Raw genomic sequence first — 26,943 nt, 5'->3', positions numbered from 1 at the left:
CGGCAGCTCCAAAGACCTCTGGGACGAGCCGCAAGCTGGAGGCATCGCGGCAGCTGGACGACGAGTTCCGCCAGGTGTTCTTCAAGGCGGAGGGAGCGATCCACGCTTACCACAACCGGGTAAGGGAAGCAGCCGACGATATCCGGGTGCTCGAGGCCGAGGCGAGCCAGTTCATCGGCTGGTTCTATCACGTGGATCGCCAGGACGACGAGCTCGACGCCGCAAATGCGTCACGAGCTAGGAGGAATCCGATGGCAAGCGCTACGTTGTGTGCGTGGAAAGCTCAGGTATGACAAGAGGAGGTCCAAGAGCGTAAAGCTGCCAAGTGATGTCGCGGTCATGCTCCTTGTAAATGTAACCCGAGATGTAACCATTGACAAGACCAGGTCATGGAATCTGGATTGTATGACAAAAGTATGGCGGGTAATTCTTGGATTATTCAAACGCCCGCGGGTAATTACTATGCAAACGCCCCCAGATCTGGAGCACGACATCGCGCTCTGATAAAAACCCGATTTTTATATTCCTTTCCTGTTGCATGGCGCGCATCGATTTGCCAGATAGTGCCCTGCACGATCAATCTTCCTCTCGAAGACCCAGGAATGGAGTAGAAGATTCCAGGAGACTGTGTCTCGATCTGGCATGGAGGCATACGCTTGGCACCATCCGCGATGACACAGCATTTGTCTCGGGCATGGCTGCAATTTGCAGACACAGATGGGCAATAGTTTGCCCATTTCGGGCATACGCAAGAAGCTCACTCGGCATTCAATAAAAACATAGAGCTGCGAAGATAACAAGCCCATCTTCCAAATAGGCCTGAAGCATCGTTGTCCACGCTCGATCATTTTCCTCGCGGAGGCAAGATCTGGCGCTCCGAAGAACAATCGCTCAGCCTCGCCCGAATCTCCATCCTGAATGCTGGCACCGATTCAAGTTCGCCAAACTCCAAACGCCAAACGCCAAACGCGTTCGTGAACGTTCGGCTCCAGGACCAAAAGCGTTTGCGAACGGCCGAACGCGTTCGCAAACGTTCCAAACACGTTCGGCTGAAACCTGCAAAGTTTTGTGCGTCGTAGGCAAAGGATGGCTATGTCTTAGCTCCACCTTGACGTTCCTTATCATCTGGATTACCGGAGTGTTTTTGAGCTCGAATTTTTTGTGCGTGGTAAATGTTCGAGGAGATGAGCGAGAAGAACCTCTTTTCGTGGACAGTGATGCTTCATATCTATTCGGAAGATGGGCATGTCACCTTTGCAAAGATGGTCTGCCGAACGAGGCAAAGATTTTATTGAAATCTGGTCTTTTGGAACATCATTTGCTCGCAGAGATAAATCGCAAAATGCCGCCTTATTGTCTTTCCAAAGATGGTCTGCCGGAGAGGAATGTAGTGGGCAATACTTGCTTTGAAACCTGGTCTTCTGGAACATCATTTTCCATGCAAAACAAAAGCTCGCAAGGCAAAAGAGAGATTTTTCGGCGAGCTTAATATGTGGTGTCGCTTGGCCTTCACGTAGGCGTCACCAGCCTTCACCATTCCACACATTTTGGCGTCGAGCTCCTCGTCCCAATGAACTCGCTCATCAATTCCTGGGAACATTCTTCCTGGCATTTCGGACAGACGATGCTGGAGCCCGAAGACAATCCTGTGAGATTTCCCCTTGCCGGAGAAGGCATTGCCATGGAAATCGAAACGGAGAGCGCCTGATTTCGGCGCCCTACACTAGAAGAATATTCGAGGAGGTAGTTGAAAATCCAATATTTACATTGAGTTAGAAAGTAAGAAAATAAAAGTTACCAGGAAGACAAAAAAACCCTACATTGCATCAAAACTGGCAAACATTTTGCAGCAATGAAATACGCATAGGCAACAGGTCACCTGCATTCACAGACCACCAAAACTATCACACGATCAAATCTAAGAGATCTCAGCGACAGAGAAAAGAAATGGAAGAACATACCACGTACAGCAGCGTGATCATTTCCCTGGAAAACCACGGACGAAGTTTCAGCTCGATCTGGAAGAAAAGAAATCGACTTTTTTTCTGTGTTTGCCTACCTCCTCCTCCTCCTCCTCCTCCTGGAGTGCCGAGCTCGCCACCGGCAACATAGTCTTCGTCCTCCTCGCTGGATCCATTGCCAGGATCATCGCAATGGACGGGCTGCTGGATCGTCCGCCGGCGCGTCCTTGTGGGAAGAATGTTGTTCAAGTCCACCTCCTCCAGCGCATCGGCGTCCCTGAGCGCTGCCATGTTTGCCTTGAGGAACTCGTCCTCGTCCACGCCCACTTCGCTATCGTCGCTGCTACTGTCCTCCTCCTGGACGATCGCCTTGCCTTTGCCTTTGTAGTCCTGCGGAGGAGCCGCCGCCGCCGCCGCCGCCTTGTTCTTCCCCTTGTCCAGGACGATCCCCTTCTCTATCCTTCTCGGGCGATTTTGAGCGCCCGATAGCTGGAGCTCCACATCGCTGTAGTCGTCCTCGTCCGTGTAATCCCCTTCTTCCCCATCATCGTCCTCTTCGTCGCTCTCGGTCTCATCTACAAACTCCTCCTCTTCCTCCTCCTCTACATCCGACCGCAGTCCATCCTCCTCCTCCCCGAAATCTTCCACGGCCGCTGCGCTGCCCCGGCTGGCATTCACAACCTCGGCGGTCGCGAATTCCTCGTCCCTGATGCTTACCCCATTCTCCTGCGCCTGGTGCTTGATCCCTGGCGATGGCCGCGACGCCGCCGCGAGCGGCTCATCGAAGAGCTCCGTCGCGCGTAATCTCTTGCCTCCAGCAGCAGCGTCGCCGGCGATCTCATCGCGCGCTCTTCTCTTCACCTCTGCCATCGCCAGGGCGGCCTCTCCTCCACTTCCATCCGCCATTTTTTTTACTAGGGCTTTCTTCACGCAGATCTAGAGCTCGATTCCGGGGAGTGGCGGAAAAAAATATTTTAGGGTTTATCGATGGAGCAGCTCGTCACACAGGTCCAAGGGCTGTCTGGAAGCGCGGATGATCTCGGCCAGCTTCTCGTCCTCCTGCGCCAGAACGATGACGCGATGCGATCCCAGGGCGCGCGATTGCAGCCGGCGCTCCACGCCTTGGATCCTGCCAAGCATTCCCTCGGCTTCCTTTTCATTCTGTAAGTTTCGATTGTTTCTTTGAGACAAAGAGAGACCTTTTCTGTAATCAGGGATGGGAGATGGTCTGCCGGGCCCTCGAGAGAGGAGGCCGAGAATTTCCTCATGTCCGTGACGAACTTTATCACGGTTTGTTCGCCCGAGCAGATTCGCTACTGCCCGGATAAATGTGAGTTCTCCTTCTTTCTTTGTTTTCTCTTGTTCTTGGAGAATCAAAGAACTTGTTAGCTCATGGTGTTTTCTGTGGTGCTATAGTCAATTCCCTGTGCCGGAAGCTAAGGGAACACGCGATGAACATGCACAGGCCCATTCGTGCTGTTCTTCCACTCCAAGTCGCCATCAGGAAGTTCCAGCCATCCTCCGAGTACTTGACGCCCATTCATGCGGATTTTTTGCTCGTGTGTTTGCTCTCCAAGTGCTACAAGGCTGCTGCTCCGATCCTGGAGGACCAGATCTTTGAGATAGACCCCAAGAAGACCGGGCTTGTTCCCAAAGACTACTTGCTCTACTGCTACTACGGGTACGTGGTCTTCGATTTCCTTTTCTCATTTCTTGCAGTAAACTTACTCTTACTTCCAGCGGCATGGTACAAATCGGCTTGAAGAATTTCTTGCGAGCCATGGAGTTACTGCAGCATGTAAGAGATTCTTAATCAGCCAGACACGGTCTTATTTTTATTTGTTTCACTTGGTAGGCCTTCACAGCTCCTGCTCACGTGATGAATGCCATAGCAGTGGAGGCATACAAGAAGTACGTACTGGTGTGCCTGATTCACAACGGTCAGGTAATTCTGTGGCCTTTGCCGTCTACGTTTGTGAAGTAACAAGAAATCCTCGTAGGTGCCTCCCTTCCCAAAGTACACGCCCTCCATCGTCCAGAGGAATTTGAAAGGATGCTGTCAGGTAGCTTGAAGTTTCCACAGTCAGTATTTTACATTCCTCGCAAACTTGCAGGGCTATATAGAGTTGGTTACTGTGTACAACAATCGCAACATCACGGATCTCCAACGCTGCCTTACCAGTCACGAAGAAGCCTTTAGAAATGTAAGAAGAGAAAACTCTCGACCTCTTTTAACTTGTTACGCACAGGACAAGAACTTGGGTTTGGCGAAGCAAGTGGTGGCATCCCTTTACAAGAGGAACATACAAAGACTTACTCAAACGTACCTCACCCTGTCTTTACAAGACATCGCACAGACTGTTCAGCTGGAGAGCGCCAAGGATGCCGAGCTGCACGTCCTTCAAATGGTTTGAGCCCCATGTCATCGTTCTTTTACACTCGTTCATACCTGGTGCTGTCTTACAGATACAAGATGGAGAGATTTTTGCCACTATAAATCAAAAGGATGGGATGGTTCGCTTCCAAGAGGACTCGGAGCAGTACAAGACGCGGGAGATGAGCCAGCGTCTTCATTCCGAAATCCAGAAGTAAGCTCTTCCCTTTCCATTGCAAGTAAGAAGTTGAATGCGTTGCTATTCCTTGCCGCAGGGTGATCAGGCTAGCGAAGAAGCTGACGGCTGTAGACGAGCAAGTGTCTTGTGATCAGGCCTTCCTCAGCAAAGTAAGCTATGAATCAAATCTCCTCGTTTGTGTTGTGCTAACAAGCTTCCTTCTCGCGAGTTATTTTCCAGGTAGGAAGAGAACGGACGCGCTATGACAGTGACGACTTTGAGCTGGTGCCACAAAAGGCCTTCTCTAATTTTTAGGCAGAAATTGTAATCGATCAAATCTAATGGTTTCTTAGCTCCATACTCGAAGCACAGGCCTTGACGTTCCCGCAGTTCATCCTAATCGAGAGTGCTTCATAGCTAACGAGTGGTATCTCTGTTTCTTTTTCTTCGTGGAATGTAGAAAAGGCCATATGCAAGGGCACGATGTTTGCAACTGCGGGGCGTTTCAGGACACTACATCTGCGTGCCCTGAAATGGTTTTAGTTGACGAACAGTATGTCTTAAGTCTCTAGAGTTCAGGCATGAAGAAGCGACAGATCTTACTGGTAACGGCAGTCACTACAAACGGTGGGAAAACTTTTATCAGAAAATGAGAGAAGAAACTTGATTCGATCACCTTCAATTTGCGGAGGGGTGACGTTCTCGTTGTCGATGCTGATGAGCTCTTGTCCAACGCGTCCCGTAGAAACAACATCTTTTGAAGGTATGGACAATGTCAAGAATAGAATAATCTCCAAATGTGACAATTGTTTTATGAAAATGCAGTATATCCTATTGTCTCAAGGATTCCACGGCGATGGCGCTCGACAAGATCACGTATGGCGCTCCACTCCGGGGCACCACATTCTCCGCCGCTCCCTCCAATCCAGCCGCCATGGAATACAAGGCAGCTATAGTGTTCTTTTCCCGGATCGAGGCCGAATCCCCAGGAAGAATTGAGTCCTAAAGCGTGGATCCATCGGGCTTGATCCCTATCGAGCGCGTCTACCAATCCCGCGAGGGCGAAGGATTCGATCACGGTGTTCCAGGCAGCTTAACCGAACAATTGTACCATCTGCTTTGAAGTAGTTCTTGTGCTGCACCTAAGTGTGTAAGTTGACTGACAAGGATCATAATAGTAGGAACATACCCTCCATTCAATAGCTGGGAAGCCAATCTTGCCTTCGACGGTATTGTAGTACATGCAATTCACCTCCACCCCGGCCCTGCAATCTGCTGACAAACAAAATCACTCCAAATGCCTCAACAAGCTTGCTTACCTTCGGCGATGGATTCCGGCACTCCTTTAAAGAAGCGCCCAAAGTCTCCCTTGGTGATGGGAAAATTGTATGGCGGCTTTAGTTTCTTGGACCTCCTCTTGTCATTCCTGAGCTTCCCAAATCCCACCACCACGCCCGTCAAGCTACCCCTGGGAGTCATCACTGGCGCTCCACACTCGATCTTTGCCCCGTCGCATGACAGCATGATATGACGGTAAGGAGGGAATTGACAGCTCGTCTCGTACTCCAAGAGATCCTCAAATCGTCCGCCATCGCCTCCCACCGATGTTCCGGCCACGAGCAGCGGCTTCTTGTTCCCGTCATGGTCCCACGACGCCGACACCACCGTCAGCCACGGCCCTGGCATCGGCGCCACCACCGCGCAGGCCGAGAAGCTCTGGGAGCATCCCTGCGCGGGAGTTAAAACTCCCACTCCACCCGCCACCTCTGACACGCACTCGTATCGCCTCCCGTCCACGCACACAACGTAGCGCTTGCCATCGGATTCCTCCTCCGCCTTCTTCTTCATGCAAGCGTAGCTCGTGACGCAAGTTCCATCCGGCCTCACCAGCGTCACCATTCCACACCTGTTTGTGGCGTCGAGCTCTTCGTCATCCTGGCGACCCACGCGATAGAACCACTTGCCCGGATATCGTCGGCTGCTTCCCTTACCCGGTTGTGGTAAGCGTGGATAGCTCCCTCGGCCTTGAAGAACACCTGGCGGAACTCTTCGTCCAGCTGCCGCGATGCCTCGAGCCGCTTGCGGCTCATCTCTGCCCAATTTGGTATTTGTATTTCTTCTTCTTCTTGAGCGATGATGGCTGCGTCTTTGGAGCTGCCATCGCCCAGGCCACTCCTGACTGCCGTCTGCCGGATGGATTCCACGTCGAAGATGGAGGTTCCAGTTGCATCCGCGAGCAGCACATCGTCGCCAATACACAGAGTCGCGGGATCCAGCTTCCAAAACGCAGCGATAGCCCTTACCGGCAGCTTGGTTCCATCGCCCACGAGGCCAAAACCTTCGCCATGCTTCAACCACAGGCCCATTCTATACCCTAGGCTGGAAGAGAACGTATTGAAAAGGTTCGAGTACAGAACTTGGATGTTAGTTAAGTTGAAGAAAGGTGAGAGAGATCTAAACAACCTGGAATTTTCTAGCATAAAAAGGTGCTGGGACCTCGGATTGGAAATCCGCCATCTCCGAAGAACAATCGCTCGGCCGCGCCCAAATATCCACCCTGAATGCTGGCACATCAGAAACTAGTTCGCTCCAGGGCCGAGGGCGTTGCGCGTCGATGGCGGTGAAGGCTAGAAAGAAGGAAGAATCACGCGATCAAGGATGGATAGGGAGAATCTCGAAAACGAGCCGGACGAGTCACTCGCCATGCCTCGAAGTTTTTCAGAAGTGTCGGCTGAGTCTCCCTTGCACAAATTCAGCATGGAGCCCGAGTGGAATGCTTGGCTTGACGATTAAAACGGTTGGACGATTTGTCATGCCAGCGCCCTTGCCATTTTCATACGAACAACCCACCGATGGAAAGAGAGATTTCTCGGAGTTACAAACCAAATGGAAACTTACCAGCATACATTTGTTGCGATCTTTGTCTCGGATAAACTCGGACGCCGTTCTACACGCCTCCAACACGATCCCCATCCTTAGAACGCCGGTGTTAAGGCACTGTCATAAGGTACGGTATTCACCTTGTTTGCTTCGTGTTTGTTTGCCTGTGCTTGCCGGATTTCTTGAGCTCGACCAGGCTGCCAAGGCTCGTTTGATCTGGACTGGGCCCATGCACTTGCGGTATCTCCTGATCACTCGTAGAAGCGGTTGGAAACCCCACTTCCAAGCCTTAGGTTTGCTGCGCCCGATAGCAGCAGAACCGAAAGGTGGCAAATGAACGAAGTAGGTTGTGTGGTGGCCTCGGGTGTTGGATCGCCATGAAACCATTCAGATTTGAGTCTTCCTTGATAAACCGACTGATCATGTGAGGTTTCATACAATTCTCATCGTCTTCCACGGGGCCAAACGACTTTGTTTGACGATGAAACTACTGAGTTCTCTGAGATACATTTCTCTTGAGTTTAGAGCCTTAAAATGGAAAAATTCTTGTACCGCAGCGATAGATTTTCAGCAACACATGCATTCTCAGTTAAAGATAGCCAAGGGGAATATAAAGAAGATACCGCTCGGGCGCTCTTTCTCTTCTCGCTCTCGGGCAATGGCAGCTTGCCCTCGCTAAAATTCTTCGAGCAGTGCAGAGCTTTCTAGCATTTTTCCCCGCGAAGAATGGAATGACGCGACCGATCCAGCCGCCAGATTTCTCTCGAAATCAGGTAAGCGAGCTTCCGCAAGAGGATTCCAAAAAATTCTTCCGAGTGGCTCGAGAGCATCGATCTAGTGATGTTTTTGTCGGAAACACGTCGGTGGATATGTACACTAAGTGTGGGAGCATGGCCGATGCTCGCAGAGCTTTTGAGAAGATCATCTCTCCAAACACGGTCTCCTGGAACGCTCTAGTGCTGGGATATGCAACGAACCTCGAAGAAGAAGTGGCCTTTGAGGTTTCTCTCGATTTCTCTCGACTCGGCTCCAACCGGATCATCTGAGTTTTGTGGCAGTTCTCAAGGCTTGCAGTAGAAAGAAGTGAGGCTCGTCAAAGCTTTTGCTTTGGAGAAAGGCATGGCTGTTCATGCCTAGGCGGCGAGAAGAGGACTTGACACCAGCCTGGTCATGGCCAGCATGCGTACTCTGTGGGAGCCCAGAGGATCGACAAACTGGAGTCATGCAACGTCGTTCTTTGGCGGTCTTAGCTCTGTAAACAGCTTCCGTCAGATCTTCTTCGCCATTTTCTGCGTATCCCAGCATGAGCGCTGTCCAGAGCGAGAAACTGCCGACCAAATGCTCGGAGCTTTCTTGCTGCATCGAAAGCTTGCACCGGCCTCGCAGCGAAAGAAGAAATCCAGCACCAATCAAGTTCAGATAAACTCTATGGACCGTGCAGTCGGAAGCTATCAGGTATGGCTGCTGCGACTTCTTCCTCACGAACAACTTGGTGGACATGTACGCAGGCCGCCCTTCGATGGAATGGAGCGGCGTCCTGGCGGGATACGTTGAAAATAGTGAAGGTGAAAAAGGCTTGCGAGCTCTTTGATCCAATGCGACATGAAGGATGCCATCTGAACTCGGCCTCGTTCGTCGCAGCACTGGGAGCCTGCCGGGACGGAGTTTCGATCGAAACCGGCACCTTCCACGCTGATTCTTGTGTAGAGTGCGAGACACAGGTCGGCAGCAAACTCGTGGACTTGTACTTGGCGTCCGGGATGGTGTCCAGAGCTCACGAGGTATTTCGATTCGCTTCCAGAGAGGAACTTGGTAACTTGATGTCGCTACTGGCAGGATATAGTCACGCCGGGACAGGTTTTCCATCTCTTTGGTGGGATGATGGACGACGGCCTCCTGGCGGACAGTGTGACGATGCTTGTAGCCATGCCGGGCTCGTGGAGAGGGGCCGTGAGCTTCTGAAGTCGATGAGCTCCAGGTATGGAACGAGTCCTGGAGTGGAGCACAACGAATGCATGGCCGATTTGCTGGACGCTGCGAGAGAGAAGGCGTCAACATTAACAACCTGTAATCAGAACGAAGGCCTATTAGCTCAGTGGGTCATAGCGTGGTGCTAAAAACCGCAAGCTGAAAACCTCCATGGGCCAAAACAGAAGTATAGAACACAGGTTCGAGACCTGCATGCCAAAACACGTTTGATTTATCTTATTGACTTCTGTGAAGATCATTTGGAATTTGAATAGAAATCATCTTATTGTGCAGAATTTACTTGGTCTTCTTTTGTAACTTGTTATTTCTTACTAAATGGACATAGCATGTACGAGGTATCCATCTTTCACGGATGGCATTGGCCAGTAGCTTGTTGTACTGTTTGGATTGACAGGCTCCCATCTTCAATCAAAGATTACAATTTGTTGACAAGAAAAGAGGAGCAAGAGAATTTACCTGTATTTTGTGATAAGCCTGTGTATGAAAATCATTTGCTCTAACTGACTTAATGCTCTTCCTGGGCATATTCTATCTCCATAGCCAAATGGAATAAATGTGCCAGTTTTAGCTGGAACCTAAAATAAAAGGTTTGGTTAAGTATAAACATGAAAAATACCATACTTCAAATCTGGATGGATTAAATTTTGCTGCATTGGGGTAAATGCTGTCATCTAAGTGAATTGGTGGCATATAGACATGAATCATCCAATCTTTGGGCAAGGTGTAACCTTGTTAACACCAACAAAGTAGACAAACAATTGGAATTAGCTTCAATCATATGTAATAAAACCTTTGTAGCTGATATCCTTAGTGATTTTACGTGTCACCACCCCCACAACATTAGAAAGCCTCAGACTTTCATGGACAGCCTGCAAAACCACGGCAATTAAATCTAACATAAAATTGGAGTTTAGTCCACAACCCTTAGAGTGGCTGGCATCTGTCTTGTGTCTTCCCAAGTTAAGCTATACTTGGTGGATCTTTTACCAAGAAGTATTCTCCTTTGCTCCTCCTAGAATCAAAACAGTTTTAAAAAAAATCATAATAATAATAATAATAATAATAATAATAATAATAACCTCCACTTCCTTGAAAGCTTGTGGGTTCTCATTCAAGTGTTTGATCAGCCACATGAGAGCGAGAGCTGTGGTGTGGTGGCCTCCGAACAGCATTGTCATGAGATTGTCTTCCACTTGTTGATTCGAGAGGAATCCAACCTTGTCATCTTTGTGTGTAATAAACTCGTCCAGCGCGTCTTTGTCCGTTTCACCATTGGCAGCTAGTTCGGCCCTTCTCTCGTTGATGAGCCCATCCAAGAATCTGTGCAGCCTTGCCCTGGCCTGCTCAATTACAACAATAGATCCAGAATTAAAAGATAAAAAAATCACGCAAAAACCTGTAACGCTTTGCGATAAGGTGAGAAGGGTAAGTTGATTGGAAACTGGAGCACCCCATTCTCTATCGTTTGGACGTCTCGCATGAGATCGATCATCTCCGGAGTGGAGGGCAGGAGTTTCTGGCACACTAATCCAATCACCGTGCAGTAGCTAAACTGGCAAGAGTATAAAACCAGATCAAACGATCAAGCGACACAAAGACGTGATGAAAACCTTGACAGTTTCTTCCATAACCGACACCGTCTTTTTCGACCCCCACGACTCGAGAGTCTCCTGAGCCAAGATATCAATCATTTGGACGTGGCACTTGAGCGTCTCTGGAACCATCATCCCCAGAATGATTCTCCGGTAGAGCGCATGCTCACTCCCGATGACCTCGCTTGCAGATTTTGGCCCAATCAATCGGGCAAACAAACCCGAGGGGCCACAGTCAGCGCAGCTGAGGAAGAACTTGGCCGACCCTACCGTTGTTGCAACGATGGTGGGAGATCCAAGCAAGTTACTCCAGAAAACTCCTCCAAATCTGTAAAATGATCACAGTTAGTTAAAGCAAGATCGAAGCGAAAGAACCGTTTGCGTCGAGTGCTGAGGAAGTCTAGAGGGGATCCCCAAAAGAGAGAGAGAGATTCTCCGACAAGAGGCAAGCCATGGCTTCCTGGCGGGAGCTTGATCGTGGATGATTTGTAGAACTTTTGGGAGATTAGCCACAAAGAGAGTAGAAACACGAGAAAGTACAGAGCATTCCAGGACTGCAGGAAAAGCTCCATGCTGCGAGAAGGAACGAAGCACTCACTGCACAAGTTTGAGATTAACCTCTCGAATATATCCTGCACAAACCAGACTTCAGTTGGCTTCTTTCGAAAGGTTGTTGTGAGTTTTTTTAAAGTCTTACTTCTGACTTTTTTGTTCGTATTATTCTGAGGACTCAGTCTTTGTGCTAACAGCCATTAATGTTCATCATGTACAAGGTAAGCTTCCATACAACGTTTACTAGTCAATTGTCACATTTGGAGAAATAGTCTAAGTCTTATTTCTCTCTTTTTTTTAATGGAAAATTTAAAGTATTAATCTGAGGACTCAGTCTTTGTGCTAACAGCCATTAATGTTCATGATGTACAAGTTAAGCTTCCATACAAAATTTACTAGTCAATTGTCACATTTGGAGAAATAGTCCCATTAGGTCCCCTCTGATATGATGTTTATCGAATTGTTCTCGTCCTTGGAATCGAGCTCCAGATCTGAGAGCTGGTCAAACAATGGAGCTGAAGAAAATTTTGTTCAAGCTCTAGGGCTCCTCGCTCCCGCGATGGTGCCGCTCGGGAGCGAGCGATTGCTGAGCTGTGTTTGGATTTCCAATCGCCCGGGCCGCCAGTCGGTTCTCGCAGCTGCTGCCGCGCGCAGGGGCATTGGCGCCGGAATCAGACGCTCCTCTTCGATTTCCACCGTCTCGAAGACGAAATCTCACAGCATTGTGTTCGGGACCCAGGAATCCGGGGCCCGGGATCACGGCAGAGCCTTCGTCCACATCGTGCCTTCGGAGGACGCTCACCAGGTACTTGCGTCTTCCTTGAGAAAGAGGAAAAGGAGTCTAGGAATTTTTTTTCTTGTTTCCTCTTTTCTTTTTTGTAAGTAGCTCACTGCTGCGTATGCAGAGTGAATTTATAGCCGAGTGCTTCACGCGACGAGCTTACGTTTCAGGATTCACGGGAAGCGCAGGAACTGCTGTGATCACCTTGGAGAAGGCTGCGCTTTGGACGGATGGTCGATACTATCTTCAGGTGATTGATTCAACTTCATGCTTTCTCCTGTTCTTTTCGTGAGCATTTTTCTAACCAAAGTTATATTTGTTTTTTATCTTTTGCCGGTCATTGCATGATTGGCATCTTTGCGGGGAATGCTTCACCTTGATTTATATGTTGATGTAGGAAACTCAAGGTGATGAGATTGCAACTTGGATTGGAAAATACTTTCTGAATTGATGCTTCTTAACTTTTAGGTCAGATAGCAGTTTAGCAAAACTCTCAGTGATTAACAATTGTCCTGACTCAACCAGGATGATTTATCCATTATTGATCACTGGTGTATTGATGGAAGGCATCATGGTCTTTCCAGGTAAGGCTTGAGTTTCTAAAGAGAAAAGCCAGTGACTAAGCATTTGAGGGCAGTGATGTGTACACAAGATGAATGTCTGAGAATGCGGACTTGATCCGGCCCAGCCTATGGTAAAGAGCAGGCCAACGTTTGGATGGAAAGCTGTGTTTATTTTGTTCGCGGAGATGTATAAGTCTGGCAACGGGCAGCAGTGGCTCCTTCCACAGCTCACCTAGGCGAGCTGAGAAAGACTTCGCTTGATTCGATACCACCACCGTGCTCAAGAACATCTACACTCTCTTTTGCCAGTCTGAGGTACTATGCATGATTGCGTGATTGATTGAATTGCTGTAGGCTGTGAGGCTTCAGGAAAGAACATCACCAAGAACAATCGCTCGGCCTCACCAGAATCTCCATCCTGACTGCTGGCACCCATTCAAGTATAATAGTTTGCGAAGGTTCGGCTCCAAGACCAAACGCGTTTCAAACGGTTCCAAACATGTTCAGCTGAAACCTGCAAAGGTTTGTGCGAGGATGGCTATGTCTTAGCTCCACCTTGACGTTCCTTATCATCTGGATCACCGGAGTGTTTTTGAGCTCGAATTTTTGCGAGGTAAACGTTCGAGGAGATGAGACATGTCACCTTTGTAAAGATGGTCTGCCAGGAACGAGGCAAAGATTTTATTGAAATCTGGTCTTTTGGAATATCATTTGCTCCCAGAGATAAATTTCAAAATGCCAGCTTATTATCTTTCCAAAGATGGTCTGTTACGGAGGAATGTTGGCATCTGCTTTGAAACCTGGCCTTTTGGAGCATCATCCATGCAAAACAAAAGCTCGCGAGGCAAAAGAGAGATTTTTTGGCGAGCCTAATATGTGGTGTGGCTTGGCCTTCATGCAAGTCACCAGCCCTCACCATTCCACACACTTTGGCGTCGAGCTCCTCGTCCCAATGAAGTCCCGGTGCATGGCACGAATCGATTTGCCAGATAGCGCCCTGCACGATCAATTGGATCATTTCCTCCCGAAGGCCCAGGATTGGAGGAGAAGATTCCAGGAGACTGTGGCGGCAGGGCCCCTGCGCGAGGCAGCAGCTGAGAGAATCGAATGCCGGCGAGGATAGGAAGAATACATTAGAAGAATATTCGATGTGCGTGAAAATCCAGAAAGTAAGAAAAGAAAAGTTACCAGGAAGACAAAAAGCGCTACATTGCATCAAAACTGGCAAACATTTTGCAGCAATGAAATATGCATAGGTAACAAGTCACCTGCATTCACAGACCATCAAAACTATCACACGATAAAATCTAAGAGATCCCAGCGACAGAGAAAAGAATGGAAGAAGATACCACGTACAGCAGCGTGATCATTTCCCTGGAAAACCACGGACGAAGTCGATCTGGAAGAAAAGAAATCGATTTTTTTTCTGTGTTTGCCTACCTCCTCCTCCTGGAGTGCCGAGCTCGCCACCGGCAACATAGTCTTCGTCCTCGCTGGATCCATTGCCAGGATCATCGCAATGGACGGGGCTGCTGGATCGTCCGCCGGCGCGTTTTATTCATATACGATATCTTTCAAATATTATTCTTTTATGAAAATCATCCTATGCAGTATATCCTATTGTTTCAAGGATTCCACGGCGATGGCGCTCGACAAGATCACGTATGGCGCTCCACTCCGGGGCACCACATTCTCCGCCGCTCCCTCCAATCCAGCCGCCATGGAATACAAGGCAGCTATAGTGTTCTTTCCCCGGATCGAGGCCGAAATCCCCAGGAAGAATTGAGTCCCAAAGCGTGGATCCATCGGGCTTGATCCCTATCGAGCGCGACCTTGCGCCGCTCTACCAATCCCGCGAGGGCGAAGGATTCGATCACGGTGTTCCACGCAGCTTAACCGAACAATTGTACCATCTGCTTTGAAGTAGTTCTTGTGCTGCACGTAAGTGTGTAAGTTGACTGACAAGGATCATAATAGTAGAAACATACCCTCCATTCGATAGCTGGGAAGCTAATCTTGCATTCGACGGTATTGTAGTACACCAAGCAACTCACCTCCACCCCGACCCTGCAATCTGCTGACAAACAAAATCACTCCAAATGCCTCAACAAGCTTGCTTACCTTTGGCGATGGATTCCGGCACTCCTTCCAAGAAGGGCCCAAAGTCTCCCTTGGTGATGGGAAAATTGTATGGCGGCTTTAGTTTCTTGGACCTCCTCTTGTCATTCCTGAGCTTCCCAAATCCCACCACCACGCCCGTCAAGCTACCCCTGGGAGTCATCACTGGCGCTCCACACTCGATCCTGGCCCCCACGGCCCTGGCATCGGCGCCACCACCGCGCAGGCCGAGAAGCTCTGGGAGCATCCCTGCGCGGGAGTTAAAACTCCCACTCCACCCGCCACCTCTGACACGCACTCGTATCGCCTCCCGTCCACGCACACAACGTAGCGCTTGCCATCGGATTCCTCCTCCGCCTTCTTCTTCATGCAAGCGTAGCTCGTGACGCAAGTTCCATCCGGCCTCACCAGCGTCACCATTCCGCACCTGTTTGTGGCGTCGAGCTCCTCGTCATCCTGGCGACCCACGCGATAGAACCAGCCGATGAACTTGCTCGCCTCGGCCTCGAGCACCCGGATATCGTCGGCTGCTTCCTTTACCCGGTTGTGGTAAGCGTGGATAGCTCCCTCGGCCTTGAAGAACACCCGGCGGAACTCTTCGTCCAGCTGCCGCGATGCCTCGAGCCGCTTGCGGCTCATCTCTGCCCAATTTGGTATTTGTACTTCTTCTTCTTCAGCAGTGATGGGCATGGCTGCGTCTTTGGAGCTGCCATCGCCCAGGCCACTCCTGACTGCCGTCTGCCGGTGGATTCCACGTCGAAGATGGAGGTTCCAGTTGCATCCGCGAGCAGCACACCGTCGCCAATACACAGAGTCGCGGGATCCGGCTTCCAAAACGCAGCGATAGCCCTGGTTCCATCGCCCACGAGGCCATCCAGGCCCATTATATAACCTACTTTCTATGCTAGAAAATTCCAGGTTGTTTAGATCTCTCTCACCTTTCAATGCTCTTCCTTCCACCGCCGCCTCGTCCAATGCTGGGGCAGGAAATCTCTCCTCGGATTGGAAATCCGCCATCTCAGAACAATCGCTCGGCCGCGCCCAAATATCCAGCCTGAATGCTGGCACATCAGGAACTAGTTCGCTCCAGGGCCGAGGGCGTTGCGCGTCGATGGCGGTGGAGGCTAGAAAGAAGGAAGAATCACGCGATCAAGGATGGATAGGGAGAATCTCAAAAACGAGCCGGACGAATCACTCGCCATGCCTCGAAGTTTTTCAGAAGTGTCGGCTGGGTCTTCCTTGCAGCATGGAGCCCGAGTGGAATGCTTGGCTTGACGATTAAAACGGTACGTTCCCATGGATGATATTGTCATGCCAGTGCCCTTGCCATTTGCATACGAACAACCCACCGATGGAAAGAGAGATTTCTCGGAGTTACAAACCAAATGGAAACTTACCAGCATACATTTGTTGCGATCTTTGTCTCGGATAAACTCGGACGCCGTTCTACACGCCTCCAACACGATCCCCATCCTTAGAACGCCGGTGTTAAGGCACTGTCATAAGGTAACGGTATTCACCTTGTTTGCTTCGTGTTTGTTTGCCTGTGCTTGCCGGATTTCTCGAGCTCGACCAGGTTGCCGAGGCTCGTTTGGTCCGGACTGGGCCCATGCACTCGTGGTATCTCCTGATCACTCGTAGAAGCGGTTGGAAATCCCACTTCCAAGCCTTAGGTTTCCTGCGCCCGATAGCAGCAGAACCGAAAGGTGGCAAATGAACGAAGTAGGTTGTGTGGTGGCCTCGGGTGTTGGATCGCCATGAAACCATTCAGATTTGAGTCTTCCTTGATAAACCGACTGACCATGTGAGGTTTCTTACAATTCTCATCGTCTTCCACGGGGTCAAACGACTTTGTTTGACGATGAAACTACTGAGTTCTCTGAGATACGTTTCTCTTGAGTTTAGAGCCTTAAAATGGAAAAATGCTTGTACCGCAGCGATAGATTTTCAGCAACATCGATTCCTGAAACGCATGCATTCTCAGTTAAAGATAGCTAAGGGGAATACAAAGAAGATACCGCTCGGGCGCTCTTTCTCTTCTTGCTCTCGGGCAATGGCAGCTTGCTCTCGCTAAAATTCTTCGAGCAGTGCAGAGCTTTCTAGCATTTTTCCCCGCGAAGAATGGAATGACGCGACCGATCCAGCCGCCAGATTTCTCTCGAAATCAGGTAAGCGAGCTTCCGCAAGAGGATTCCAGAAATTTCTTCCCAGTAGCTCGAGAGTGATGTTTCTGTTGGAAACACGTCGGTGGATATGTACACTAAGTGTGGGAGCATGGCCGATGCTCGCAGAGCTTTTGAGAAGATCATCTCTCCAAACACGGTCTCCCTAGTGCTGGGATATGCAACGAACCTCGAAGAAGAAGTGGCCTTTGAGGTTTTCTCTCGATGTCTCTCGACTCGGCTCCAACCGGATCATCTGAGTTTTGTGGCAGTTCTCAAGGCTTGCAGTAGAAAGAAGTGAGGCTCATCAAAGCTTTTGCTTTGGAGAAAGGCATGGCTGTTCATGCCTAGGCGGCGAGAAGAGGACTTGACACCAGCCTGCTCATGGCCAGCATGCGTACTCCAAGTGTGGGAGCCCAGAGGATCGACAAACTGGAGTCATGCAACGTCGTTCTTTGGCGGTCTTAGCTCTGTAAACAGCCTCCGTTCCAGATCTTCTTCGCGATTTTCTGCGTATCCCAGCATGAGCGCTGTCCAGAGCGAGAAACTGCCGACCAAATGCTCGGAGCTTTCTTGCTGCATCGAAAGCTTGCACCGGCCTCGCAGCGAAAGAAGAAATCCAGCACCAATCAAGTTCAGATAAACTCTATGGACCGTACAGTCGGAAGCTATCAGGTATGGCTGCTGCGACCTCTTCCTCACGAACAACTTGGTGGACATGTACGCAGGCCGCCCCTTCGATGGAATGGAGCGGCGTCCTGGCGGGATACGTTGAAAATAGTGAAGGTGAAAAAGGCTTGCTCTTTGATCCAATGCGACATGAAGGATGCCATCTGAACTCGGCCTCGTTCGTCGCAGCACTGGGAGCCTGCCGGGACGGAGTTTCGATCGAAACCGGCACCTTCCACGCTGATACTTGTGTAGAGTGCGAGACACAGGTCGGCAGCAAACTCGTGGACTTGGCGTCCGGGATGGTGTCCAGAGCTCACGAGGTATTTCGATTCGCTTCCAGAGAGGAACTTGGTAACTTGGATGTCGCTGGCAGGAAATAGTCACGCCGGGAGAGGTTTTCCATCTCTTTGGTGGGATGATGGACGAGGGCCTCCTGGCGGGATGCTTGTAGTCATGCCGGGCTCGTGGAGAGGGGCCGTGAGCTTCTGAAGTCGATGAGCTCCAGGTATGGAACGAGTCCTGGAGTGGAGCACAACGAATGCATGGCCGATTTGCTGGACGCTGCGAGAGAGAAGGCGTCAACATTTGTAATCAGAACAAAGGCCTATTAGCTTAGTGGGTCATAGCGTGCCGCTAAAAACCGCAAGTTGGAAACCTGCATGGGCCAAAACAGAAGTATAGAAATAGGTTCGAGACCTGCATGCGCAAACACGTTTGATTTATCTTATTGACTTCTGTGAAGATCATTTGGAATTTGAATAGAAATCATCTTATTGTGCAGAATTTACTTGGTCTAACCCTAAATATCAGTTAAGGCTTATTTTCTTGTTATTTCTTTCTAAATGGACATAGCATGTACGAGGTATCCATCTTTCACGGATGGCATTGGCCAGTAGCTTGTTTTACTGTTTGGATTGACAGGCTCCCATCTTCAATCAAAGATTACAATTTGTTGACAACAGAGGAGCAAGAGAATTTACCTGTATTTTGTGATAAGCCTGTGTATGAAAATCATTTGCTCTAACTGACTTAATGCTCTTCCTGGGCATATTCTATCTCCATAGCCAAATGGAATAAATGTGCCAGTTTTAGCTGGAACCTAAAATAAAAGGTTTGGTTAAGTATAAACATGAAAAATACCATACTTCAAATCTGGATGGATTAAACTTTGCTGCATTGGGGTAAATGCTGTCATCTAAGTGGATTGGTGGCATATAGACATGAATCATCCAATCTTTGGGCAAGGTGTAACCTGTTAACACCAACAAAGTAGACAAACAATTGGAATTAGCTTCAATCATATGTAATAAAACCTTTGTAGCTGATATCCTTAGTGATTTTACGTGTCACCACCCCCACAACATTAGAAAGCCTCAGACTTTCATGAACAGCCTGCAAAACCACTCCAATTAAATCTAACATAAAATTGGAGCTTAGTCCACAACCCTTAGAGTGGCTGGCATCTGTCGTGTGTCTTCCCAAGTTAAGCTGTACTTGGTGGAGCTTTTACCAAGAAGTATTCTCCTTTGCTCCTCCTAGAAATCAAAACAGATTTTTAAAAAATCATAATAATAATAATAACAATAATAATAACCTCCACTTCCTTGAAAGCTTGTGGGTTCTCATTCAAGTGTTTGATCAACCACACGAGAGCAAGAGCTGTGGTGTGGTGGCCTCCGAACAGCATTGTCATGAGATTGTCTCCACTTGTTGATTCGAGAGGAATCCAACCTTGTCATCTTTGTGCATAATAAACTCGTCCAGCGCGTCTTTGTCCGTTTCACCATTGGCAGCTAGTTCGGTCCTTCTCTCGTTGATGAGCCCATCCAAGAATCTGTGCAGCCTTGCCCTGGCCTGCTCAATTACAACAATAGATCCAGAATTAAAAGATAAAAAAGCCACGCAAAAACCTGTAAGGCTTTGCGATAAGGTGAGAAGGGTAAGTCGATTGGAAACTGGAGCACCCCATTCTCTATCGTTTGGACGTCTCGCATGAGATCGATCATCGCCGGAGTGGAGGGCAGGAGTTTCTGGCACACTAATCCAATCACCGTGCAGTAGCTAAACTGGCAAGAGTATAAAACCAGATCAAACGATCAAGCGACACAAAGACGTGATGAAAACCTTGACAGTTTCTTCCATAACCGACACCGTCTTTTTCGACCCCCACGACTCGAGAGTCTCCTGAGCCAAGGTATCAATCATTTGGACGTGGCACTTGAGCGTCTCTGGAACCATCATCCCCAGAAGGATTCTCCGGTAGAGGGCATGCTCACTCCCGATGACCTCGCTTAAAGATTTTGGCCCAATCAATCGGGCAAACAAACCCGAGGGGCCACAGTCAGCGCAGCTGAGGAAGAACTTGGCCGACTCTACCGTTGTTGCAACGATGGTGGGAGATCCAAGCAAGTTACTCCAGAAAACTCCTCCAAATCTGTAAAATGATCACATTTAGTTAAAGTAAAATCGAAGCGAAAGTCACAGAAGAACCGTTTGCGTCGAGTGCTGAGGAAGTCTAGAGGGGATCTCCAAAAGAGAGAGAGAGATTCTCCGACAAGAGGCAAGCCATGGCTTCCTGGCGGGAGCTTGATCGTGGATGATTTGTAGAACTTTCGGGAGATTAGCCACAAAGAGAGTAGAAACACGAGAAAGTACAGAGCAATCCAGGACTGCAGGAAGAGCTCCATGCTGCCAGAAGGAACGAAGCACTCACTGCACAAGTTTAACATTAGCCTCTTGAATATATCTTGCTCAATCCAGACTTCAGTTGACTTCTTTTGAAAGGTTGTTGTGAGTTTTTTAAAGTCTTATTTCTCTCTTTTTCGTTTATGAAAAATTTAAATTATTATTCTGGGGACTCAGTCTTTGTGTTAACAGCCATTAATGTTTAACAAGGTAAGCTTCCATAAAAAATTTACTAGTCAATTGTCACATTTGGAGAAATAGTCTGTTGTGAGTTTTTTAAAAGTCTTATTTCTTAAATTTTTTATGGTGAACATTAATGGCAAAGACTAAGTCCTCAGAATAATACTTAAAAGAAAGCTAGTCAATTGTCACATTTGGAGAAAATAGTCCCATTGATAACATGATGTTTATCGAATTGTTTTCGTCCTTGGAATCGAGCTCCAGATCTGAGAGCTGGTTAAAAAATGGAGGTGAAGAAAAATTTTGTTCAAGCTCTAGGGCTTCTCGCCCTCCCGCGATGGTGCTGCTCGGGAGCGCGTGATTGCTGAGGTGTATTTGGATTTCCAATCGCCCGGGCCGCCATTCGGTTCTCGCAGCTGCTGCCGCGCGCAGGGGCATTGGCGCTGGAATCAGACGCTCCTCTTCGATTTCCATCTCGAAGGCGAAATCCCACAGCATTGTGTTCGGGATCCAGGAATCCGGGGCCCGGGATCACGGCAGAGCCTTCGTCCGTCAGGAATGCGAGGAAGAATGTCAAAGACAAGGAATTTAAGAAGCTGGCGGATTTGAGGAAATTGATGAGCGAATCGGGTGTCCAAGCTTACATCGTGCCTTCGGAGGACGCTCACCAGGTACTTGCGTCTTCCTTGAGAAAGAGAAAAAGGAGTCTAGGATTTTTTTTTCTTGTTTCCTCTTTTCCTTTCTGTAAGTAGCTCACTGCTGCATATGCGGAGTGAATTTATAGCCGAGTGCTTCAGTTATGTTTTTTTTTTTTCTTTTGCCGGTCATTGCATGATTGGTGGCATCTTTGTGGGAATGCTTCACTTTGACTTATATGTTGTTCTTTAACTTTTAGGTTGAAGAGATATGCAGAACCTATGATAGACAAGGATAATTTAGATTCATGTTATTGAGATCGAGAGGGAGTGTTGAGGTATATGCTTTCTATGACATAATGTTACTAGGTTAAAGGTGTGTCTCTTGATCATGTATATATAACTATAATGTTATATATGATTATCCTTTGAGTCATTCTTGTCTATTGTAGCTTCTGTATATCTATTTTATGAAAGAAGAAGAGTGGAAGTTATGATGGACAAGGATGACTCAAAGGATAATCATATATAATATCATAGTTATATATACATAATCAAGAGACATGTCTCTAGCCTACACCTGGATCAATGAAATGGCATGCTTGCCACCTAGGATCATGTCATAGAGAGTGTATACCTCAACACTCCCTCTCGATTTAGATGACATGAATCTAAGATCACTCTCCCTCTGCATCTAAGCACTCTCTCGTATTGATAACATGAATCTGAGATCACTCTCCTTCTGCATCCAAGCACTCTTTCGTATCCATGATAGGAATCTGTCTCCCTCTCAAGAACCTATAACTCTGCCTCCTGGGTTGTCCGATGGCCGCTTATCAAGATCTCCCTTTCAAGAAACACTTGTTTAAACACAGCAAGGATGGACCAAGGAATACCTCTGATCTCTCACCGTCCTCAGTTGAAGCTCCCATCATCTCAACCTCGATCAAGCCTCTTCGGCCAGAGCCCTAACAGCTCTCTTCCTCTGCTACAGAGCCCTCTCACAGCCCAGCACTCAGCATTGCCTCTGCCTGCTTGCCTCTGGACAGCACTCTAACGCTCCATACGTGCTCCTCTATCCAGTCCTAGCACTCCAAGCCCTTGTGCCTCTACACTCAGCACTCACCTTCGGCCAGTGTCAAGTGTCTGGCACCTCTGTCAGTGCCTCTGTCCAGTCTTTGCAGGGCATCGCACACCCTAGCACCTTGCTCAGCGCCCTAATGCAGTCTCTGCCCTCTCTTAGCAACTCTGCCAGTGCCTTGCTCAGCACCCTAGTGCAGTCTCTGCTCGGTGCTTCCTCTCAGCACCTCTGCCAATGCCTTAGGCCACTCTCTCACGCTAGTGCCTCACTCAGTGCTCCAAGCCCTCGCACCTCTGCCTGCAGCCTCGCACCTCTACCCTACAGGGTGCCCAGCGCTCACCTCTGCTCGGTGCCTCGCGCCAGCCCTCTCTCAGTGCCTCTGCCAGTGCCTTCGGGCCAGTCTCTGCTAGATCACGCCCTAGCGCCTTGCTCAGCTTGCTGGTGCTGTTATCTTGGCGCTCAGTGCAGTGCAGTGCCAAATCTTGGCACCTCTCAGCCACATCTAGTCACTCATCGTCATCCTCGCTAGCTTCCTCAGCCAGCACCATCATCCCAGGATCTAGAGCCCTCAGGGCTCCGATACCATGAAGAGATATGTGAAACCCTATACCCTAAACTGGATCTATATCCCAAACCCTAAATCTATATATGAAGAGATATATGAAGAGAAATATGAAGAGATATGTGAAACCCTATGCCCTAAACCCTAAATCTAGAGCTATAGGCGATCCTATAAGGTGTCTAAACAATCTTTTTGAGCTACAGTTTTTCTTTTGCTTTTCTAAACCTCCGTTCTGATGTAGTTATTGTCTTGACAGTTTCTTGTCACCCATGATGGTGCGGAGGAGCTCAGGTGAACCTTGTCAGCCAAGGAGATTCAACTCACTTTTGTTGATCGCAACTTGGTTGACGAGATTGGAGACCTTGTCCGCCCAGAGTGTACAATTTGATTTACACTGGTGTTGATGTTGCAACGAAGTTCTCGGATGCGAGAAAGAAACTTTCCGCAGCTGGTGCTACTGGCATCGTGATAACCATGCTCAATGAAGTTGCATGGCTGTTTAATGTTGTAAGTGAATGTCTGTATTTTTCTCTTCTGAGTTTTTATGTTTCAGCATGCTGGCAATTTCCCTCATCTCCAGTGGCGTGTGGTCCCAAAGTACACTCCCTCCATCATCCAGGGGAATTTGAAAGGATGCTGTCAGGTAGCTTGAAGTTTCTACCGTCAGTATTTTAGATTCCTCACAACTTGCAGAGCTATATGGAGTTGGTTACTGTGTCCAACAGTCGCAACATCACGGATCTCCAACGCTGCCTTACCAGTCATGAAAACCTTTAGAAATGTAACAAAAGAGAAAAATCTCCATCTCCTTAACTTGTTAAGCACAGGACAAGAACTTGGGTCTGGTGAAGCCGTTCCTTTACAAGAGGAACACATAAAGACTCAATCAAAAGGATGGGGACTCGGAGCAGTACGCACGAAACGTTTTTCCTAAATTCAACAGTAATAGTAAGACATTGCTATTCCTGATCACGAAGAAGCTGACTGCTGTAGACGAGCAAGATCCCTTCCCCAGAAAAGTAAGCCACGAATCAAATGTTTTCGTTTGTGCTGTGCTAACAGGATGCGATTTATTTTCCAGGTATATGACACTGATGACTTATAGCTTGGATCAAACTGCCTATATAGTGCCACGTGTATTATCAGATGGAAATCGATTGAATCGAATGGTTTCTCAGCTAGTGCAGTGGAACGGACTTTGTGTGCACTTCCAAAGCGAACGAGCGGTAAGAGCTCTCTCTTCGATTTTCTTCTATCCTTTCTCTTTGTTCTTTTCTTTTTTTTTCTTAGATAAGGAACAGCCATGGCTTTCGGTATGGACGCCTTGGTAGAAAAGCATACGTTGGTCGTCCGTCTTCAAATGGCCCTTGCTGGAGCTTTTGGTTCACGAACACTGTGAAGAAGCGGCGGATTTTAAAGCTATTGTTGATCACACAGCTTGTTTTGACAGTGTAGAGCCAAGCAAAGGTGATCAAATCAGCTTTTCTTTCACTCATGAGCCAAAAGTTTCTTCTTTGTAGGCCATTGAAAGTGAAGAGACGCATGTGTGCACGCATCCTTTCTCAGTCTTTCCATCACTGGAGCTAATCTGCTCAAAGTACAAGTTGGCTCCTTGTAACCTTTTTGTAGCTCTAACTATATGAAAGAAAAAGGATCTAATCACATCTCTAGATTCTAAAGCCAGGCCTTGCAAATCTCAATTCCCTTATGTTGGTTGCCATGCTGTAAACTAATGATTGTTTAGTAGCTAGAAACAATTGATTAAAATAAAAAGTACATACCACTTATTTTAGTTCCCTTTAGCAATAACTATTTTTATTACTTTCCATGCACAAAATTCTTGTGTGCAAGCATTTCTTTAATTGATAATCAATGGGTACAAGAGTATGAATCTACTATGCATTTCTCTTTTTGATTTCATATCCTCATTTAAAAGCTCATCATCTAATGGGTGGTTCATAGAGTTGAAAGCATTTCCTAGAATAAGTTAAAAAGTGTAATTCATGTGGTTCTAACCAATATGCATGCCAATGCTGTCTAAATCTTGGAAATAATTGAAGTTATATTTGATTGACATGGCATTTAGGGTGTGATGTGGAGATGTGTGGATATTTTCTAGGAGTTGTGGGAAGAGAATCTACACTTCAGGACAATAAAGATTTAAAGCGGTAAGAGAGTTGACTATAAAAAGAAAGGTGACAATAAAGAAGTGTTATACTAGGCTTCACCCTTTTCTTGAAGTGATTAACAGTGTTTAAAAACATTTAAAAGTGTTTCTAAAGTGATTTTTAGTGAACAATAAGGAGATTATGAGTGCTAGTAAAATTGTAATTGGTTTTTTAGTTTTTGGAAAGCTTTGTGTAACTCATAATTGGCCACTAGGAATAATGTATTCTTGAACAATTTCATTAAATAATCCTTGTTTATTTCTATTGTAACTTGCAAGAATTTCGCATAGGAGTAGTCAGTGTTTCTTGGCCTTGGTTAGAGCAAAGACTTTGCTAAATCAAAGTAGCTAACATATAGCTAATGATTGGCTAAATCAAGTTTTCTTGTAGTGTAATTAGGACTATCTATGGTTACTAATTGGTGTCTTAAGAAGTATTTCATAGAAGGATTAAAAACTTTATTAAGGGATGGCATGAAGAACAGCTTGCAAGAATCATATGCACAAGCAGTGATGTAGGCAATTGAGTTTATACTCTAAAAATGCTTTTATGAAACACTAAGGTGGAAAAAGTAGCGGAATCTGTGTGACAATCGAAAAATGTGAAAAATGCTATTACAAAAAAGATGCTAGAGGAGGTCAAGAGCTTGATCACAACCCTTACACAAGAGACAAAAGCCTAACTTACCAAAATGCACTATCAAATGGTGACCTTTGGTAAAAAAGTGGCATATCAAGACCAGAGTAATAGGTAGGGTAAATGTTTCAAATGTGAAGGACATAATTGGGTTAAGGGTTGCCCTCTTAACCAAAGGAATTCAGCTGCTAACATAGTCATAATTGAGGAACTCAATGAGGTTGGTAATATGGAGCTAGAAGAGATAAATAAACTAGATTCTGAAGGAGGATCTGCAATTATGTGCAATTCATACTTGAGAATAATATAGGAGAATGGAAAAACATAATAAAAAGGCTGTAGTTGCAAGGGCCAAGGTTGTGGAAAAAGGGATAAAGCCTCCTCCAAGGGAGCCGAAGTTTGAAACTAAAGAGATGATGAAGTATATATAAGAATCTTTTGTATAGTTTTAGCTCCAACAAATTCTCACCACCAATAATAGCCAAAAAGTCCTAAGACTACTTGTGAAGCAAGTGGATGAAGATCAGCATAGAGTCAAGGCCAAATGGAACAAGATTTAGAGTGAAAATATTGGTATCTTCACTGTGTTCTAGAAGGATCATCTAGTATGACCTCATGTGATCATGGAAATAGTGATTTATGGTCAGAAGGTTGAGGCATTGCAAAATTCTATTGCTAACCAATTTATCCTTAACTAGGAGGTTGTGAAATGCCTCAAGTTGGAGCATTTGGTGGAGCTTAGTGGTTATTGGTGCAAGCTATGCATATCTTGGGGTTCATTTGGGATTTGCTGATTCAAGTTAGGGCAAAAAAAATCTTGGTCACTATGCTTATGAATCACTAGGCTACTACTTCATGCTATTCGGGCTGAAGGCTTATTTACTCTTGAATGGGTACTTGAAGCCTCATAAAAGAATCTTTCAATTCTTTGGTAGTGAAGGGGAGAAGCTCTATGTCCCAATGACAATCCACTTGGACTATAACATTAAGGGGTGGACAATCTACCTAACCAGTAGGTTGATGGAGTTTTCTCTAGTGGAAAAGGCATTATAGAATATAGCCAAATCTTTGGTGGAAGCATTGGTGGAAGAGATAGTTGCACAGAGTGGATATTGTGGACAAAAAACACTAAAATTATGGGCTAGGAAGAAGTAAGCAATCTTTTGAAAAGGGT

At 47.3% G+C, this 26,943-nt stretch overlaps 5 protein-coding genes and 2 long non-coding RNA genes across 15 annotated transcripts; 3 read left to right on the top strand and 4 right to left on the bottom strand.

The window, feature by feature from the left end:
* Positions 1 to 1,732: 1,732 nt before the first annotated feature.
* LOC9652835 (RNA polymerase II-associated factor 1 homolog) lies at positions 1,733 to 2,867 on the bottom strand. The gene is made up of 3 exons (XM_024666916.1): positions 2,060 to 2,867; positions 1,962 to 1,986; positions 1,733 to 1,879 (listed from the first exon to the last, which is right to left on the bottom strand). Exons 1-2 carry the CDS (start codon positions 2,865 to 2,867, stop codon positions 1,979 to 1,981), a joined length of 816 nt encoding a protein of 271 aa, XP_024522684.1. The 3' UTR covers positions 1,733 to 1,879; positions 1,962 to 1,978.
* Positions 2,868 to 2,904: 37 nt separating this feature from the next.
* On the top strand, positions 2,905 to 4,902 carry LOC112343443 (COP9 signalosome complex subunit 3-like). The gene is made up of 11 exons (XM_024666904.1): positions 2,905 to 3,124; positions 3,176 to 3,291; positions 3,378 to 3,642; positions 3,702 to 3,759; positions 3,817 to 3,906; positions 3,962 to 4,024; positions 4,076 to 4,165; positions 4,211 to 4,369; positions 4,428 to 4,549; positions 4,611 to 4,683; positions 4,754 to 4,902. Exons 1-11 carry the CDS (start codon positions 2,949 to 2,951, stop codon positions 4,826 to 4,828), a joined length of 1,287 nt encoding a protein of 428 aa, XP_024522672.1. The 5' UTR covers positions 2,905 to 2,948; the 3' UTR covers positions 4,829 to 4,902.
* Positions 4,903 to 5,268: 366 nt separating this feature from the next.
* On the bottom strand, positions 5,269 to 7,030 carry LOC9652834. The gene is made up of 4 exons (XM_024666915.1): positions 6,977 to 7,030; positions 5,833 to 6,880; positions 5,703 to 5,785; positions 5,269 to 5,649 (listed from the first exon to the last, which is right to left on the bottom strand). The coding sequence occupies exons 1-4, from the start codon at positions 7,028 to 7,030 to the stop codon at positions 5,545 to 5,547; spliced, it is 1,290 nt and encodes a 429-aa protein (XP_024522683.1). The 3' UTR covers positions 5,269 to 5,544.
* A 2,627-nt stretch (positions 7,031 to 9,657) lies between these two features.
* On the bottom strand, positions 9,658 to 11,546 carry LOC9652863 (abscisic acid 8'-hydroxylase 2). The gene is made up of 9 exons (XM_024666914.1): positions 11,350 to 11,546; positions 10,993 to 11,302; positions 10,779 to 10,934; positions 10,462 to 10,722; positions 10,305 to 10,394; positions 10,173 to 10,251; positions 10,004 to 10,110; positions 9,839 to 9,957; positions 9,658 to 9,784 (listed from the first exon to the last, which is right to left on the bottom strand). Exons 1-9 carry the CDS (start codon positions 11,544 to 11,546, stop codon positions 9,694 to 9,696), a joined length of 1,410 nt encoding a protein of 469 aa, XP_024522682.1. The 3' UTR covers positions 9,658 to 9,693.
* Positions 11,547 to 12,030: 484 nt separating this feature from the next.
* Positions 12,031 to 13,625, top strand: LOC9652832 (probable Xaa-Pro aminopeptidase P). 9 transcript variants are annotated; one of them, XR_002991280.1, is made up of 6 exons: positions 12,031 to 12,331; positions 12,432 to 12,557; positions 12,705 to 12,775; positions 12,833 to 12,891; positions 12,945 to 13,185; positions 13,240 to 13,625. XR_002991280.1 is itself a non-coding variant. In XM_024666906.1 (4 exons), exons 1-4 carry the CDS (start codon positions 12,086 to 12,088, stop codon positions 12,790 to 12,792), a joined length of 399 nt encoding a protein of 132 aa, XP_024522674.1. In that variant the 5' UTR covers positions 12,033 to 12,085; the 3' UTR covers positions 12,793 to 12,820. The 9 variants fall into 9 exon arrangements, 3 of the variants coding, with proteins under 3 accessions (XP_024522674.1, XP_024522675.1, XP_024522673.1); XR_002991279.1 differs by having other exon boundaries at positions 13,225 to 13,625; XR_002991278.1 differs by having other exon boundaries at positions 12,034 to 12,331; positions 12,705 to 12,714; positions 12,945 to 13,625.
* A 5,003-nt stretch (positions 13,626 to 18,628) lies between these two features.
* LOC9652862 lies at positions 18,629 to 18,915 on the bottom strand. The gene is made up of 2 exons (XR_002991285.1): positions 18,803 to 18,915; positions 18,629 to 18,751 (listed from the first exon to the last, which is right to left on the bottom strand). It is a non-coding gene; the product is annotated as an uncharacterized LOC9652862 (long non-coding RNA).
* A 2,098-nt stretch (positions 18,916 to 21,013) lies between these two features.
* On the top strand, positions 21,014 to 21,758 carry LOC112343446. Its single transcript, XR_002991283.1, has 2 exons — positions 21,014 to 21,358; positions 21,583 to 21,758. It is a non-coding gene; the product is annotated as an uncharacterized LOC112343446 (long non-coding RNA).
* The last annotated feature ends 5,185 nt before the right edge of the window (positions 21,759 to 26,943 follow it).

Source organism: Selaginella moellendorffii, unplaced genomic scaffold, assembly GCF_000143415.4.
Source record: "Selaginella moellendorffii unplaced genomic scaffold, v1.0 SELMOscaffold_150, whole genome shotgun sequence".
Taxonomy (NCBI): domain Eukaryota; kingdom Viridiplantae; phylum Streptophyta; class Lycopodiopsida; order Selaginellales; family Selaginellaceae; genus Selaginella; species Selaginella moellendorffii.
The sequence above is the reverse complement of the archived record's forward strand: the minus strand, read 5'-3'. Positions and strand labels throughout refer to the sequence as shown.